This window comes from Balaenoptera borealis, assembly GCF_965194805.1.
Source record: "Balaenoptera borealis genome assembly, chromosome: 7".
Classification (NCBI taxonomy): domain Eukaryota; kingdom Metazoa; phylum Chordata; class Mammalia; order Artiodactyla; family Balaenopteridae; genus Balaenoptera; species Balaenoptera borealis.
Genome location: NC_138864.1, coordinates 87,435,432 through 87,451,800, shown reverse-complemented (window position 1 = coordinate 87,451,800; position 16,369 = coordinate 87,435,432). Strand labels below are relative to the sequence as shown.

The 16,369-nt window shown below is 35.1% G+C and overlaps 1 protein-coding gene across 1 annotated transcript in view; it reads left to right on the top strand.

Annotated features, from left to right (window-relative positions):
* The first annotated feature begins 377 nt into the window (after positions 1-377).
* Positions 378-16,369, top strand: part of DPY19L2 (dpy-19 like 2) — a 91,444-nt gene continuing 75,452 nt past the window's right edge. Inside the window, exons 1-4 of the mRNA XM_082399503.1 lie at positions 378-920; positions 4,181-4,205; positions 5,561-5,648; positions 9,621-9,758. Coding sequence (XP_082255629.1) covers positions 539-920; positions 4,181-4,205; positions 5,561-5,648; positions 9,621-9,758 — 633 coding nt within the window. The 5' untranslated portion in view covers positions 378-538. The remainder of the gene's footprint in view (positions 921-4,180; positions 4,206-5,560; positions 5,649-9,620; positions 9,759-16,369) is intronic.

Below are 16,369 nucleotides of genomic sequence, written 5' to 3'. Positions count from 1 at the left end.
CAGGCGCCCACTTCCTTCCCTCGCTCTCTTTCTACGGCTCTTTCTTTCAATTGAGATCTCCTTTCCCTTTAATAACCTCGAGACAGACAACCTTTTGGTAAAAATAACAAAGCTAAGCCTAAAGTCGAAGAAAGTTCCTCAGACTTGTCCACCAGCAGCGTAGGGCAGCGGTGAGCTGGGCGGCGCACGTGAGAGGATACGCCTGGGGAGACGCGCGTGGGACGCTGCGCGGAGTCCGCTTACTTGGGGCTGTACACGTGGAGGCGCACGTGGGAGGATGCGCGCCGGGCTGCGCGCAGGGCCTGCGCACGTGGGGCTGCACGCGTGGGCGGCTCACCGGCCGCGCGGGGCAGCCTGGGCCTCACGCCTCCCTCCTTCCAGGTTTCGCGGTCGCCTTGACTACCCGGTGGCCGGCAACGGCGGCGGGGACTAGTCGTTGAGGCTGCGAGCCGAGCCAGACTTCTGCGGACCTCGCCCGAGTCGGCCGGGCCTGCGCCGGAGAGAGTACCAGCTCCATCCGAACAGGGACTATGAGAAAATGGTCGGGCAAACGAGGAATAAGCTCAAAGAAGCGGCCTCAGAGCCGTCGCACTCTCCCCGCTCCACGCAGTCTAGGCGGCGGCGGCGCCGGGCCACCGGAGCCGGGGAGCCGGAGTTGGACGAGGAGCCGAAGGAGGAGGTGAAAAAGCCGGAGCGGCCTTTGCCCGCATGCGGGGTGAACCTGCCAGGGGGCGCCCGGGAGTACTCGCCGCGGAGGACCCGAAACCTGAACGCGCAGAATTGCCTGCAAATGGAGGTGGTCGCAAGGACCGTTCTTCTCGGCCGCTTTCAATTCCTCAGCTGTTTCATGGAGCAGCTCCGCAACAAGATGCATGTATTGCGGAGATGTCAGTTCACGGGCAGGATGACCCTCGGCATAGGTGAGCAGAGTCGACCGGGGAAAGCCCTCGGCAGGAGCCCCGACGGCCCGAGGCCCAGCACTCCCGCGCGGTAGGCTCGCATCCGAGGAACTCGCGGGCCCTCTGAGCCTCGGGTTGGAAGTGGTTTTGGTGAATCTTGCAGATCAGTTTAACAAGCAAGTCTAGCAGCAATAATGGCGAGGTCCAATCTCTGGAAAATCGCTGACAAGAATTTCCAGCCCCCTTCTTTTAAAGTTCTTTTTAAGTTCTTTTAAAACATTTTCAAGGGTTTTCAGGAACAGTGATCACTTCATGTGTCACCAACAAAATGTCATCTTAAGGCAGCCATTTATCACAAGTTGTGAAAATGATACGGTAGCTTTTTCGGGGGGAGAGGTCAGACATCTTTTTCTGCACCTTGAATAAAGCAAAATAAACTGTTGGTTATTTTAATGAGTTGAGAATCTTTAATAGCGGAAATAGAGTCACATTAGGCAATATATTTCCCCATGTTTTCCATTTATTTTCATCTTGCTGAGGAGCTTTGATGCTTAAATTTTCTTATTTAAGCACTTGGAAGATGTTTATTTGTATTTCTCATTTTCTATAGCTGAAGACGTAACTTAAATATTGCTGTTTCATTAAAATCAGTTTTGAGCCTAGTCTTTGGTCAGACTGGCTGCTGATGTGTATTGAAACATAGATAAATGTCTCTTAATGTAAGTTACTGTGATTTCTTTTCTATCATAAGTTGACTGCTGATGTTAATTAAAGTAGAATGAATGTCCACATTTGGGGTGTGTTGAAAATACTTGAGAAATAATAGATGGGGGTTCATATTTAGATTTTGTCAGATGTCTAATTATGGAAACAGATACATTCCACATCCAGAATCAACATGGTCTTGAATACAGAGGTGTTTTGCCCAAACACAAGCCCTGGTGCACCCATGACTGGCACATTGAAGGCACTCAGTCAATGTTGGGTGAAATGATGACTGAGTATATTAAGTGCTATGAGAGTTCAAAAGAGTGAACTAATACTGGAGGATGAGAAGTGGGAAATGAGATCAGATAAGACTTTTAGGAAAAGGTGGGATTTGAATTGTGACCAAAAGGCTGATATTTGGATGCATGAAGCAGAGAACAAGTTTAGAGGCCTATAGAACAGCATAATCAGAGTCACGGAAGTAAGAAAATATTAAAGCAGAGTAAGGGTACAAAAAGAAGAGAAAGTAGGAAGTTCAAAAGGTTGGTTGGGACCAGCCATGGAGAGTCAATTCAAGCCTAGGTTTAAGGCATTTGGACTTCATTCTGTAGGGAGGCACCGATTGATTCTTTTCTTTAGGAAAATAATTTTTTAATGAGGTGAAATGCATATAACATATAATTAACCATTTTTAAAGTGAATTTTGTGACATTTAGTACATTAACGATGTTGTCATTGAATGATTTTTAAATAGAGTGACATGCTCAGAAGCGTGCTTCAGAGAGTAATTTGACAGCATTGTGTAAAATGGACTGGATATGGACTGAGAAAAGAAGCATAAAAAATAATTGGATGCTGGAATCCAGGCAATAGTGGTCTTAATGAGGGTAGCAACAGTAGGAATGGAGAAGAGAGGACAGAGGTGTAAGTTGATGGCAACAAATTGAGAGGAACTGGGTAGGTAGTGAGGTAGAAGAGGAAAAGAGTGTGAGGAGAGGGAGAGAGAACATTTGTTCAGGCATGAGGAGTGTAGATTTGGGAATTATCCATGTGGAAGTGAGTTGAAACGTTAAGATTGAGTGAGATTTCCAAGAGAGAAAAGAGGGCAAAGTAAAGCTATTTGAGAAAACACGTTATACTTAGTTTTAAGAGGTGAGAGGAGAAGGAAAACCAGATAGATAAGCATATAAAAACAAAATGGTCAGAAAGAGTTGGTATGATGGAAGATAACAGAGGAAGAAATCTAAGAATCTGGTCAAATGCTACAGAGAGATTGAAAAGCAGGAGAAGTGAAAGAGGCCATTGATGTTGATAACTAACTGATCATTGGTCATTTAAAAGAGTTATAGGAACTTAGAAGAAAGAAGTTGGCTAAGCATCTTGTCAGATAATGGCAGGGGGTGGAGGAGAGAATATTTCGTAGTTGGAAGGGCTACTACATCAAGAGAAGTGTTTTAAGGCCTAGGAAAATTAAAGGCTGAAGGGAAGAACCAAGGGGAGAGGGTGAGATTAAGGTTCCAAGAGACGGAATACTTGATAGTGCAGTCTTGGAGTAATTGGGAAGGATGAAATTAAAGGCACAAATTTGAGGTGCTAACTGTTGAAAAGAAGAGATGCTTCCTCTTCTGAGATGGTAGAGAATAGAAAAGCAAAGATTACTATGTAGAGAAATGTTGAAGTGGATATAAGAGACTTTGGGAGTGCTTGCATTAAATGATCTTTGTTTCAGTAAAGTATAAGGTTGGGTCACTATCAGAGGTGAGATTGACAGAGACAGGATACGGGGGCCCAGGAGACAGGCTTTTTATCACAACTTTGAAAGGAACTGTGATAAGCACTTATTTGCATTTACAGTATTGGCGTCATTACACCTTACCATTTTATCAGGTGTGGAATGTGGAGTATGAGGAGGGAGAGGCGCACAAATATTTTGAGGGTTTTTGGAAAGCTAGATGGACTTAGTAGGATATTTGATCTTTTCCTTAAATATCATTTTTAAGAGTAATTGTCTGGAGAATAAGAAAGAGGATACAAGTATAGTTGAATAGGGCATTCTCTGTGTATCTTAAGAGTTAATGAAACCTTATCAGAGGGGCATCTGTTTTGAGCTGAGAGGGAAGATATAGGTTTAATTTTAAAGTGGTTCAGAGTATATTATGTATGTATTAGATAGAAAGTTAACATATGTAGCGAGTATATACTTTTTCTATAAAGACCCAAGTGGTAAATATTTTAAGCTTCACAGGCCACATATGGTCTCTGTTACCTGTTCTTCTTCCTTATTTTTATAACCCTTAAAAAATTTAACAAATATTTTTAGCTTGCAGACAATACAAAAACAGACCATGGGCCATAGCTTGCTGATCGTGGCATAAAACTAGTAAATCTGAGAAATACTGAAGAGTGGTAGGAATGAGCTCAGGATAGTAAGAATTTGGAAAAAGAGCTGGAGAAGCATGATTGGGAACTTTCAACAGTGCAATGTTTGTTTTAAAAATTATTAAATAGTTGTTTTAAAGGTATATTATAATGAAGCAGCTTTTAATGACTTTTTTCTTTTCTTCTTTTTCCAGCTGCCTTTGTGGCAATTTTGCACTGGTAAGATTAGTTTCAGTTTGAAATAAATGAAAACATTTGGATTAAAAATTGCCATTGCTGTTTGCATATAATAAAACAGTAACTGCTTGTTATGTGTATAGAACATCTGTATGTGCACCAGTTTACATATATATATATGTATATATATTACCTTTTAAAACCTCATGTGAAGCAACATTTATAAATGGATGCATTAGGGGAATAGTAACTTATGAATTAAAATATTTTTGCTTTATCAAAGGATTCACCACTATATTTCTTAAATATCTAGCTTTTATAGTGTACTTCTCATGTTTATTTCATGTAAAAAGCTTCCTCATTTTATAGTAATTGAGTGTTGTTAGTGACAAACTTAGAGATAAAGTTTTAGTAACACCTGTCAATTGGAAATCAGGTAGAAATGAAGATAAACACTCTGTGATGGTAATACAAATTAAATGAGCCTTTCAGTATGCACACACCTGCACATAATTTTACACAAATGATATATTTGTAAAAACTATATGTAAAATAATAATATTTTTCCTCTGACATATCTTCATTTCTACCTGAGCTCAAGGATTTCTACTATTGGGAAGAATGGGATCTGCCCCACATCCTGTTGGGACAGTGCTCTTCTGATCATTATTCTGCAGGGAGATTTCGATGTTAGAACTAAGGCTGTAATGGTAAGAAACATTTCCTACAGCTGTTGGTACCGTGGCATGTGTCCTATGTGTAAATGAAGGTGAGTGAAAGATAGGGTTGCTATATGGAATTTTGATTTATTTTGTACTTCATTCGAAAGCATCTACTATGTAAATTAAGGATAGCATAATTGCTGACTATAACTTACTTGTCACATATGCTCATGTTTTCAGTACCTACAGCTGTTTTTTTAAGTTGCATTAATAAACTATCTCAAAGTACAGTCTTGTGTTCTTTGGCACTTTATGTAGTATTATTCTTATTTAAAAATTGCTTTAACCTGAAATAATTTTATTTAAAATTATATTCCAAAGCTTTTCAACAGTTAGAGGCATTCCCCAAACCTGGTACATTGGAAACACTTGTGAAACCTAACAGACAAAAACATGCTTCTGTTCTGATTTAGAGGCCTGGAGTGGGAGGAAGGGTGATGAGATCTGCAGGAGTTTTAGATATACAATTAAGATTAGGAACCAGGGAGTTAAGGAATTTCAGCTGTGTGCTAATAATGCTAGCTTATAAATGCCTAAAAATATACAAATTAGCAAGTTAAAAAATTATCTCAATATTTACTATAAAAATTTATTCTTTGTCTTTTTATGGCTTTCATACTTTGTTTATAATAGTTATTTTAGTGCTATTTTTGAAACATGTTATTTTTCTTCTAGGATACATTTAATAACGCTTTTTGAAAATGATCGTCATTTTTCTCACCTCTCATCCTTGGAACGGGAGATGACTTTTCGCACTGAAATGGTTAGGTTCTTTCTTCTAATGAATTCATTTGTAGTTTAAGAATAGTGAGACTATAAGGTGGAAATTTATTAGGAACTGAAATGAATTTTTGGTGAATTGCACTGTTTCTCAAGCTATAGCCTATAGGTTTATTTTGTTTTATTTTTGCTGTTTTTAAAAAAAATTTTATCGGAATATAGTTGATTTACAATGTTGTGTTAGTTTCAGGTGTACAGCAAACTGATTCAGTTATATGTATACATATATTCATTCTTTTTGAGATTCTTTACCCATGTAGATTATTACAGAATATGAGTAGAGTTCTCTGTGCTATACAGTAGGTCCTTGTTGGTTATCTATTTTATGTATAGTAATGTGTGTATGTTAATCCCAGGTTCCTAGTTTATCTCTCCCCACCCACGTTTCCCCTTAGGTAACCAAAGGTTTGTTTTTGAAATCTGGCCTGTAGGTTTATTATTTAAATAAAAAAGTGTTTTAGTCCTCACACCATAAACAAAAATAAACTCAAAATGGATTAAAGACCTAAATGTAAGACCTGAAACCATAAAACTAGAAGAGAACATAGGCAGAACACTCTTTGACATAAATTGTAGCAATATGTTTTTTGGATCTGTCTCCTAAGGCAAAAGAAATAAAAGTAAAAATAAATAGAGTCTAGTTAAATCTAAAATCTTTTTCAAAGCAAAGGAAACCATCCACAAAATTTAAAGACAAGCTACTGAATGGGAGAAAATACTTGCAAATGCTATGACTGATAAGGGGTTAATATCCAAAATACATAAACAACTCATACAACTTAATATAAAAGAAAAAGTTAAAAAAATTGACAGAAGACCTGAATAGACATTTTCCAAAGAAGACATACAGATGGCTAACAGGTGCATGAAAAGATGCTCAACATCACTAATTATTAGAGAAGTGCAAATCAAAACCACAATGAGATATCACCTCACACCTGTCAGAATGGCTGCCATCAAAAAGTCTACAAATAACAAGTGTTGCTGAAGATGTGGAGAAAATGGAACACTGTTGGTGGGAATGTAAATCAGTGCAGCCATTATGGAGATCCCTCAAAAACTAAAAATAGAACTACCATATGATCCAGCAATTCCACTCCTGGGCACATATCCAAAAAAAAACAAAAATACTGATTTGAAAAGATACATGCACCCCAATGTTCGTGGCAGCATTATTTACAATAGCCAAGATATGGAAGCAACCCAAGTGTCCATCAACAGATGAATAGATAAAGAAGATGTAATATATATATATATATATATATATATATATACAATGGGATATTAACCATAAAAATAATGAAATTCTGCCATTTGCAACAACGTGGGTAGTCCTAGAGAGTATTACGCTTAGTGAAATAAGTCAGAGAAAGACAAATACTCTATTTTATCACTTATGTATGAAATCTAAAAAATAAAACATATATAACAAAAAAAGTGTTTCAGGATTCTTTTTCTTTTACCTCATTCTCCTCCTCTCCTAAGGCAGACTCCTTTTGAAGATAATAAAGATCAATTATAATAGCTGAGGAAGAAGGAAAACAAAGACAAGGTTTAAGAAGTGATACAGGGCTACCAAAATGATCAGAAATTGCTTTCTCTTATGGTGGAGTTGGGAGATCCCATGTTTTATCTGGCTCTTTAAATTTTTTTTTAGCTCTCTTGATTTCAAGATAATTTCTTTTAAGAGACAACTTTTGATATAATGCTTTCTGTTTTTTTGACACCTAACCTATAAAATGGAGATAATACTATCTACCATATGTATTTCACATAATTGTTATGGGGGTTAAATGGGAAAAAGAATGCCAGAATTGCAGAAATTTACAATTAAGAGAGACCAGGACTGTCTTCCAGATCAGCTAGTTAGGGGCCAAGAGAAGAATTGAAACTGGCTCTCCTGACTGTTTAGCCACTACTTTTGTTTTTTGGTTTTAATTGTGGCTAAATTAAAGTAAAAAATTTTAATTAAAAAAATTAGAAAAATTTACCATTTCAACTATTTTAAAGTATACAGTTCTGTGGCATTAACACTTACGTTGTTGTGCAACCATCACCACCATCCATCTCCAGAACTTTATTATCCCAAACAGACTGTACCTGCTGAACACTTAACTCCGCACTCACACTCACTCCTTACCTAGCTGCTTGGTGACCTCTATTCTACTTCCTGTCTCTATAAATTTGCCTACTCTAGGTATCTCAGCCATTGCTTTTTAAGTCTCACCGTATAGCCACTTAAAGCTTTGAAGAATTGAGTGTGTTAGCATTTGTATGGCATTTGAATTTTTATTATAGGTATTTCCAAAGACAGGATATAAAATATTATTAAATAAAGAGCATAGCTGTGGCAGAGTCTGGGCTTTGATGACAGATCACTAGATTCAGATAGCAGTTCTGTGCTTTCTTGCGTAATGGCTAGTAAGTTGACTTTGATTCTCAGTCTCATCTGTTAACTGGAAATAATGCCAGCCTTACAAGGTTTTATTGAAAATGAAGGAAGACGAAAATGAATGAAGCACATAGCACAGTACCTGGCCCCAAAATAAAACTGTTATTAATAAAAATTTATGTTTTCTATTTATCTAAGTATAGACATGCATATTAAATATCTTTTCATTGTAGTATTGCCTTGTTTCTCTCATAAGCAAAAGGGAAAATCCTTATATGAACTTATTTTACTAATCAAAATTATGAGTAAATGCTTTTTCAGACATCAGCTAAAACAGATCTTTAATTTTTTTAATACTTTTTTAAAAAATAAATTTATTTTATTTATTTTTATTTTTGGCTGTGTTGGGTCTTCATTGCTGCGCGCGGGCTTTCTCTAGTTGCAGCGAACGGGTGCTACTCTTCGTTACAGTGCATGGGCTTCTCATTGCGGTGGCTTCTCTTGTTGTGGAACACGGGCTCTAGGCGCCCAGGCTTCAGTAGTTGTGGCTCATGGGCTCTAGAGCGCAGGCTCAGTAGTTGTGGCGCACGGGCTTAGTTGCTCCGTGGCATGTAGGATCTTCCCGGACCAGGGTTCGAACCCGTGTCCCCTGCATTGGCAGGCAGATTCTTAACCACTGCGCCACCAGGGAAGCCCCCTAGATCTTTAATTTTAATAGTCACTATTGTTGCTTAGTCTATCAAAAATAAAGTACCTATAGTTGTATGAAGCAGGAATGAGTGTAGGGTTGAAAATTGCTTTTAATGTTTTTTGAGGGAGCGTGTATTACCAACTATGTGGCCCTTTATTTTTTAGGAAGGAAAGCAGGAAATTGATGAAGTAATGTGAAACAACATGCTTTTGTTAATCTTTGGAATTTAACTAAACAGCACTTTTAGTAGTCTAATAAAATCATTATTCCACATGCTGGAATACACTAAAGTAATCCTTTTTTCAGGACACAGCATTTGTGTCATGAACAATAGTCAGTTCACATTTAGTTAGCTTTCACTTTGTGCAGAGCCAATAGATGGAACTAGGAAGTAAGATGAAAGCACAAAGTTCCATCTAATGCTCTTGTGGTCACTTATTTCTTAAGAGTTGGAGAAAAAGAAGTAATTTTCTCTATGCAAAGTTCTACATGTACAAGGACATGAAGTCATCTCTGTGCCAAAATCATCAGATCTCAACCTCCAGGCATCTCATAATGTGGGGGTAAAATCAGGCTTGGTAAAATTAAAAATATATTGTTTACATATTTTAAGGTGTGGTTGGAAAAGCTCCTTAAAATGTTTAACCATCCCTTTAACTCTTTTTCAAACCTACAGAAAATATGAAAGAATAGTATAGTGATAACCTGAAAATGTATGCCTTTTTTGCATCCAAGAATGCACTAGCGAGGAGAAATTAGGTAGTCTTGTTATCTATCCTTTTCTTTTTTTCAGAGTAAATTGTTCTAAAAAGAGTTATAAAAATAAATATTTTCAAATTTTACTTACATTGACAATTTGTACTTTTTTAAAGGGACTTTATTATTCCTACTTCAAAACCATTATTGAAGCACCTTCATTTTTGGAAGGACTGTGGATGATTATGAATGACAGGCTCACTGAATATCCCCTTGTAATTAATACAGTGAAACGCTTCCATCTTTATCCAGAGGTAAGCAATATTTGGGGACAAATATTTGTAGAGGGATTCTTCTTTATCAGATAAAAATAGTAAGCACAATGATATTATAGGAAGGAGGGGATTTTAGAGTTTATTGACTGTATGTGTCCTTACAGTTGAGCAGTGTATCAAAAGTTCCTCTCCTAAATTTAAAAACCCCAGAAATTATGCTCACATGAACTTAAAGAATAGAACCTTGGTATGGAATTAATGACCAGCGTAATAGGCCAAATGGGAAGGAGCCAAGAAGGATTCTCGATGGAGATGGTCTGTTGGCTTTATTTTTTTTTTAAACCTCTATCTATTATTTTCTAATTCTAGCATAAATATATCCTGTTAAATTCCTCTTCTTTTCCCCAAGCAAGTCTTGGTGAAAAGCAGTACATGGCTACTGCAATATTTACAAAGACCATATATTACAAAACATCAGCAGAGAAAACGTTATGGGAAGATATTATTGAAGCATTCTTTAATCAGTGTTCATCAAATTATCTCCTTGTTTTTATAAAATGCAATAAATGAATGATTTGATGAAAAGTAATGTCAGGGCAAAAGCAAAATAGATACAAATATAAGTACAATATCTTCTTTTTAAAAAATTTTTATTGGAGTATAGTTGCTTTATAATGTTGTATTAGTTACTGTACAGCAAAGTGAATCAGCTATATGTATACATGTATCCCTTCTTTTTCGGATTTCCTTCCCATTTAGGTCACCACATAGCACTGAGTAGAGTTCCCTGTGCTATACAGTAGGTTCTCATTAGTTATCTATTTTATACATAGTATCAATAGTATATATGTCAGTCCCAATCTCCCAATTCATCCCACCCACCCTTTCCCCCCTTGGTCTCCATACATTTGTTCTCTACATCTGTGTCTCTTTTTCTGCTTTGTAAATAAGATTGTCTATACCAATATTTTCAGATTCCACATATATGCATTAATATACAATATTCGTTTTTCTCTCTCTGACTTGCTTCACTCTGTATGACAGTCTCTAGGTCCATCCATGTCTCTACAAATGACCCAATTTCGTTCCTTTTTATGGCTGAGTAATATTCCATTGTACATATGTACAACATCTTCTTTATCCATTCATCTGTCGATGGACACCTAGGTTGCTTCCATGTCCTGGCTATTGTAAATAGTGCTGCAGTGAACATCGTGGTGCATGACTCTTTTTGAATTACAGTTTTCTCAGGGTATATGCCCAGTAGTGGGATTGCTGGGTCATATGGTAGTTCTATTTTTAGTTCTTTAAGGAACCTCCACACTGTTCTCCATAGTGGCTGTATCAATTTACATTCCCACCAACTGTGCGAGAGGGTTCCCTTTTCTCCACACCTTCTCCAGCATTTATGGTTTGTAGATTTTTTCATGATGGCCATTCTGACCAGTGTGAGGTGATATCTCATTGTAGTTTTGATTTGCATTTTCTAATAATGAGTGATGTTGAGCATTTTTTCATATGTTTGTTGGCCATCTGTATGTCTTCTTTGGAGAAATGTCTATTTAGGCCTCCAGCCCATTTTTTTGATTGGGTTGTTTGTTTTTTAATATTGAGTTGCATGAGCTGTTTGTGTATTTTGGAGATCAGTCCTTTGTCAGTTGCATCTGTTGGCTTTAGAGACCGTGTGGATGGGCATACTGATCACATGAAGGGACAGTGACAGTGACGAGTAGAATAGTGACCTTGGGGATACATTAATAAGGCAAGATTTATTTAGTTATATAGCTAGAAATCTATGAATACTTCCCAATACTAAAAAAAGTATGAATTTTATGATAGTCTTCAAATTCTAGAAATCGGAAAAAGGAAGAAAAAATATAGTAGATTCAATTTGTGAAATCTGAAGGTAAATGCTGACTTGACAGCATGGTAAGAACTACTTTTGAGTTATCTCAGAATCCAGCAGATTAGTTAAAAAGTATTTTTATTTCTTTCTTCATATTTTATAGCTTTTAAAAATTATTATTATTTTGATTTTAAAATGTTTAAAATTGCAGAAGCTAGAGAATAATGTGCAAATATGTGTGGTCAACCACCTACAATAAATGCTATTCTTTTATCGTTTTTGCTTCTGATATTTTAAAATAAATAAAGCATTATAAATACAGTTAAAGTCATCTTTGTTCTGCTTCCCAGTTAAGTTTGTTCCTTTCCCATTCTCACAAGCATCATTTGATGTGTATATCCATCCAGTTCTTTTTTCAAGGATTATTTTATGTGTTTTTGTAATTTCACATAAGTGTTCTCATACTGAACATATCACTCTACAACTTTTTCCTCAATATTTTATTTTGGAATTTTTGAAAATGTATGTACATGTTTATTTTTCTCTAATTTTAACCATTTTATGAATTCCAAAATTAATTGTATATTTCCCTATTATGGATATTAAATTATTTCCAGTTTTTAAATTACAGATGTAAACCATATAATCCAGCAATTGTACTCCAGGACATTTATCCCAGAGAAATTAAAATTTATGTTCACACAAAAACCTATACACGTTTATTGTAGCTTTATACATTGTAGCACAAAACTGCAAACAACACAGATGTCCTTTGACATGTGAATGGTTAAAGAAACTGTGGTACATTCATACCAGGAATACAATTCAGCAATAAAAAAGGAATAAACCATAAGAAACTGCCAAACTATTTTCCAGAGTGGTTACGCAATTTTACATTTCTACCAGGAATGTATAAGTGATTCACTTTCTCCACAAGGTCTCCAGCATTTGGTGTTGTCACTACGTTTTATTTTAACCATTCTGATTTATCAGAATGTAGTGATTTATCATCATAGTTTTAATGTGCATTTCCCTAATGACTAATGTTGTTGAACACCCCTTTTTTTTTTGTTTATTTGCTATCTGTATACCCTCTTCAGTGAAATGTGTCTTCATGTCTTTTGCTAATTTTCTAATTGGGTTTTGTTTTTTTAATGTTGAATCTTAGGATGTTCTTTATATATTCTAGGTACTACTTCTTTGCCAGGTATGTGGTTTGCAAATATTTTCTCCCAGTCTATACCTTGTTTTTTCATCCTCTTAAGTAGAGTCTTTTGCATAAGAAAATTTTAAAATTTTAATGGAGTCCAGTTTAGCAATTTTTCTTCTTGTGGATTGTGCTTTTGGTGTCAAGTCTAAGAATTCTTTGCCTAGCCCTAGATGCTAAATATTTTGTTTTTTTCTAAAAGCAATTAGAATTCTACCTGTGATCCATTTCATTTTGAATTAATTTCTTTATGTGACGTGAGACGTGAGACTTGGGTAAAGGTTATGTTGTTGTTGTTTTTTACCTATAGATGTCCAATAGTTTCCACACCAGTTGTTGAAAGGGCTATCTTTTCTTCATTGAATTGCTTTTGCACCTATGTGACAATAAATTAGGCATATTTCTATGGGTTTATTTCTGTGTTCCCTGCTCTCTTCCATTGATTTATGTGTCTGTCCCTCTGTCAGTACCATATAGTCTTGATTAATGTACCTATACAGTAAGTCTTGGATTAGGTAAACTGATTTCTGTCACTTCATTCTTTTTCAAAATTGGTTTAGCTAGTTCATGTGCCTTTTAATGTGTATTTAACAAGAATGTTTTCTATATCTAATTCTATTGATACTTTGATAAGAATTACATTAAACATGTAAATAAATTTGAGGAGAATTGACCTCTTTGCTATTGAGTCCTCTAATTCATGAACATGGTATGTCGCTTGTTTATTTAGGTATTCTTTGGTTTCTTTCAAAAGCATTGTGTAGTTTTCAGCATACAAGTCCTGTATGTGTTTTGATAAATATACACCTAAATATTTCATGTTTTTTTAAATGATGATAAAGGAGATTGTATTTTTAATATTGATGCCCACATGTTCATTGCTACATGGAAATACAGTTGATTTTTTTGGTATGTTTATCTTTTACCCTGCAATCTTGCTGAATTCACTTATTAGTTCTAGGAGTATTTTTTTTTTATGCATATGTTGGGATTTTCTACATAGTGAGTCATTTAATATGCAAATAGAGTATTATTTTTTTCTTTTAATCTGTATGTCTATTATTTCTCTTATTTACCTTATTGCAGTGGCTAGAACTTTCAGTACTATGTTTATTAAGACTGGTGAATGTGGACATCCAGGCCTCATTCTTGGTCTTAGGGAGAAAGCATTCAGTCTCTAACCATTAAGTATAAAGTTAGCTGTAAGTTTTTTTGCACATGACCTTTATAAGATTGAGGTAGTTCCTCTCTTATTCCTAGTTTTTTTCTGTAAGTTCTTATCAGAATGGGTATTGAATTTTTTCTAATGCTTTTTCTGCACCAATTGATATGATCATGGAATTTATCTTCTTTGTACCATTAATATGATGGAGTACATTCATTTTTTCATACTGAAATAGTCTTGCATCCTGGAATAAACCCCATCTGATCATGTCATATAATTATTTTTATATATTGCTGAAATCCATTTGCTAATATTTTGTTAGGGCTTGTTACGTCTGTCTTTATAAGGGATATTAGTATGTGGTTTAATTTTTTGGTACTTTCTTCGTTGGTTTCAGTATCAAGTATCAAAGTATCTTTAACTCCAAACCTGAGAAAATAAGGCAAAGGGTAAGTCCAGGGAACCTATTACCATGTCATTCCTTGGGCCCTGACATTCCTATCTAGTTTGCCTTCTTTCCTCTACCTTTCAGGGTCTTCTTGTGTTTGATTTATATTATTCTCAGGAGTTCTAGTTGTACTTGTAGGAATAGAAAATTTACATTATTTAAATATTGACCTTTTTTTCATTTTCATTTAGTTTAAGTGATTTTCTAATTTCCCATGTGATTTCTCCTTTGATCCATTGGATACTTAAATATTGTTACTTAATTACAAAGTACTTATGGGTTTCCCAAATTTCTTTCTTTTTTTTTTTTTAATTTCTATAAGTACTTTTCAATGTAATTTGTAGTAGTAACAATTGTATAGTATAGACCTACCTAAGATCTAAGATGAAAGAAGCAGTTTTCTGCAGCAGCTTTCTCTATATCCCAACTTACTTTTCAAAAGCAGTCTGACCTTATTCCCTCTAATGATTATCTGTCTAATTCTAGTGTAAATGGAAAAATCAAAAAGAAAAAAAAAACCTATTTGTTGAATCTTCAACTTTAGTTAACGTTGACTTACTCTGTGTATATAAGATAAGGACTTAGCTTATTAGACTAGGCCCATTTTTTCCAGTGTTTGATAAGTATTATTTTTAGTTTTGGGTTATTTTTGGAACTTTATGTCATTACATCTCTGTTTCTTGTTCCACTAGTTTCCAACAGTATGGTCTCTAAAACATTAGCTAATTTTTTTCTTTTTACTTATTAAAAATATTTATTGAATAATTTGCACAGTTTTCAGCTTCTTTGATGCTTTGAACAAGTAATCATGGTAATGTAGTTCATTTGTTTTTAAAACTTGAAAGCATGTAAATGACAGGCAACAAGGACTCGTCCAGTCTTATTTTCATATTGCATAGATACAATATGCAGATTTACATTTGCTTGCGACCTTATATAGTACTTAAGTTTTGAAGTAAATGTCCATACTTTGTGTTCACAAGGAGATTAATTTCTCTTCTAAAGATGAGATTAATTTCTCATCTAAAAGTGTAAGTTTGAAACAATGTATTTTGAAAAGACAAAAGCATTTAAAGCTTACTATATGCCAATACTTACATATATAAGCTCTAATCTCCCATCACTCTTGTAAGATGGTTATTATTGATATTAACCTCATTTTACAGATGAGGTGGCTGAGGTTCAGAGGCTGAAGGATTACTTCACACCATAGAAACCATACCTTGCAGAGTCAGAATCATTTGTTCTATTTTGACTTCAAAGTCATGCTTTTCTACCATATTAAACGACATCTCAGAAAGGAGTATAATTCTAGAATTTGCACATACATTTAATGTGGAAATTTTTTGTACATGTATGAAAAATACACAAGAATAGAAGTTATAAATTTAAGCAGAATGTCAGTCTTATAAAATTAAGTGATAAAATAGTAAATAATATTATATATGAAAAGATGTTTATGACATTGCTTAGTGATGTATATTACATTAACATCTTATAATATATAATATTACATAATGAATAACTCTAGCTACATGTTTTTTATGCCTAGGGAGAGACTGGAAGGATGATCACCAAAATAGTAAAAGTAGTTCTAGGTTATTTTTAGTTTCCCTTTGAACTCCTCTTTACTTTTTTTAACTTCTTTCCCCAATGATTTTGCATTATTTTTCCCAAATCTATAAAATTATTTATTAAAAAATCTCCCAGGCATGAGCATTTTGTCTGTAATTTTTTTGTTGCTATTTTCCCTTGTCTTTAAACTTTTTAAAGTAGATTTCAGGTTGGGAAGTACTGGTTAATTAAATCTGCTTGGTCAGAGTTTTAATGGGCACAGGAGCTATTGTTCCATGTGCAGTTGGTTTTATAGACTATGAGTTGGTTTTTAGACTATGAAGAAAATAAGTTCAAGGACCTAAGGGAAATGTTATGAAATACTTCTGTAAATCTTTGTATTTTGCTATTAATTATCATAATTATGTAC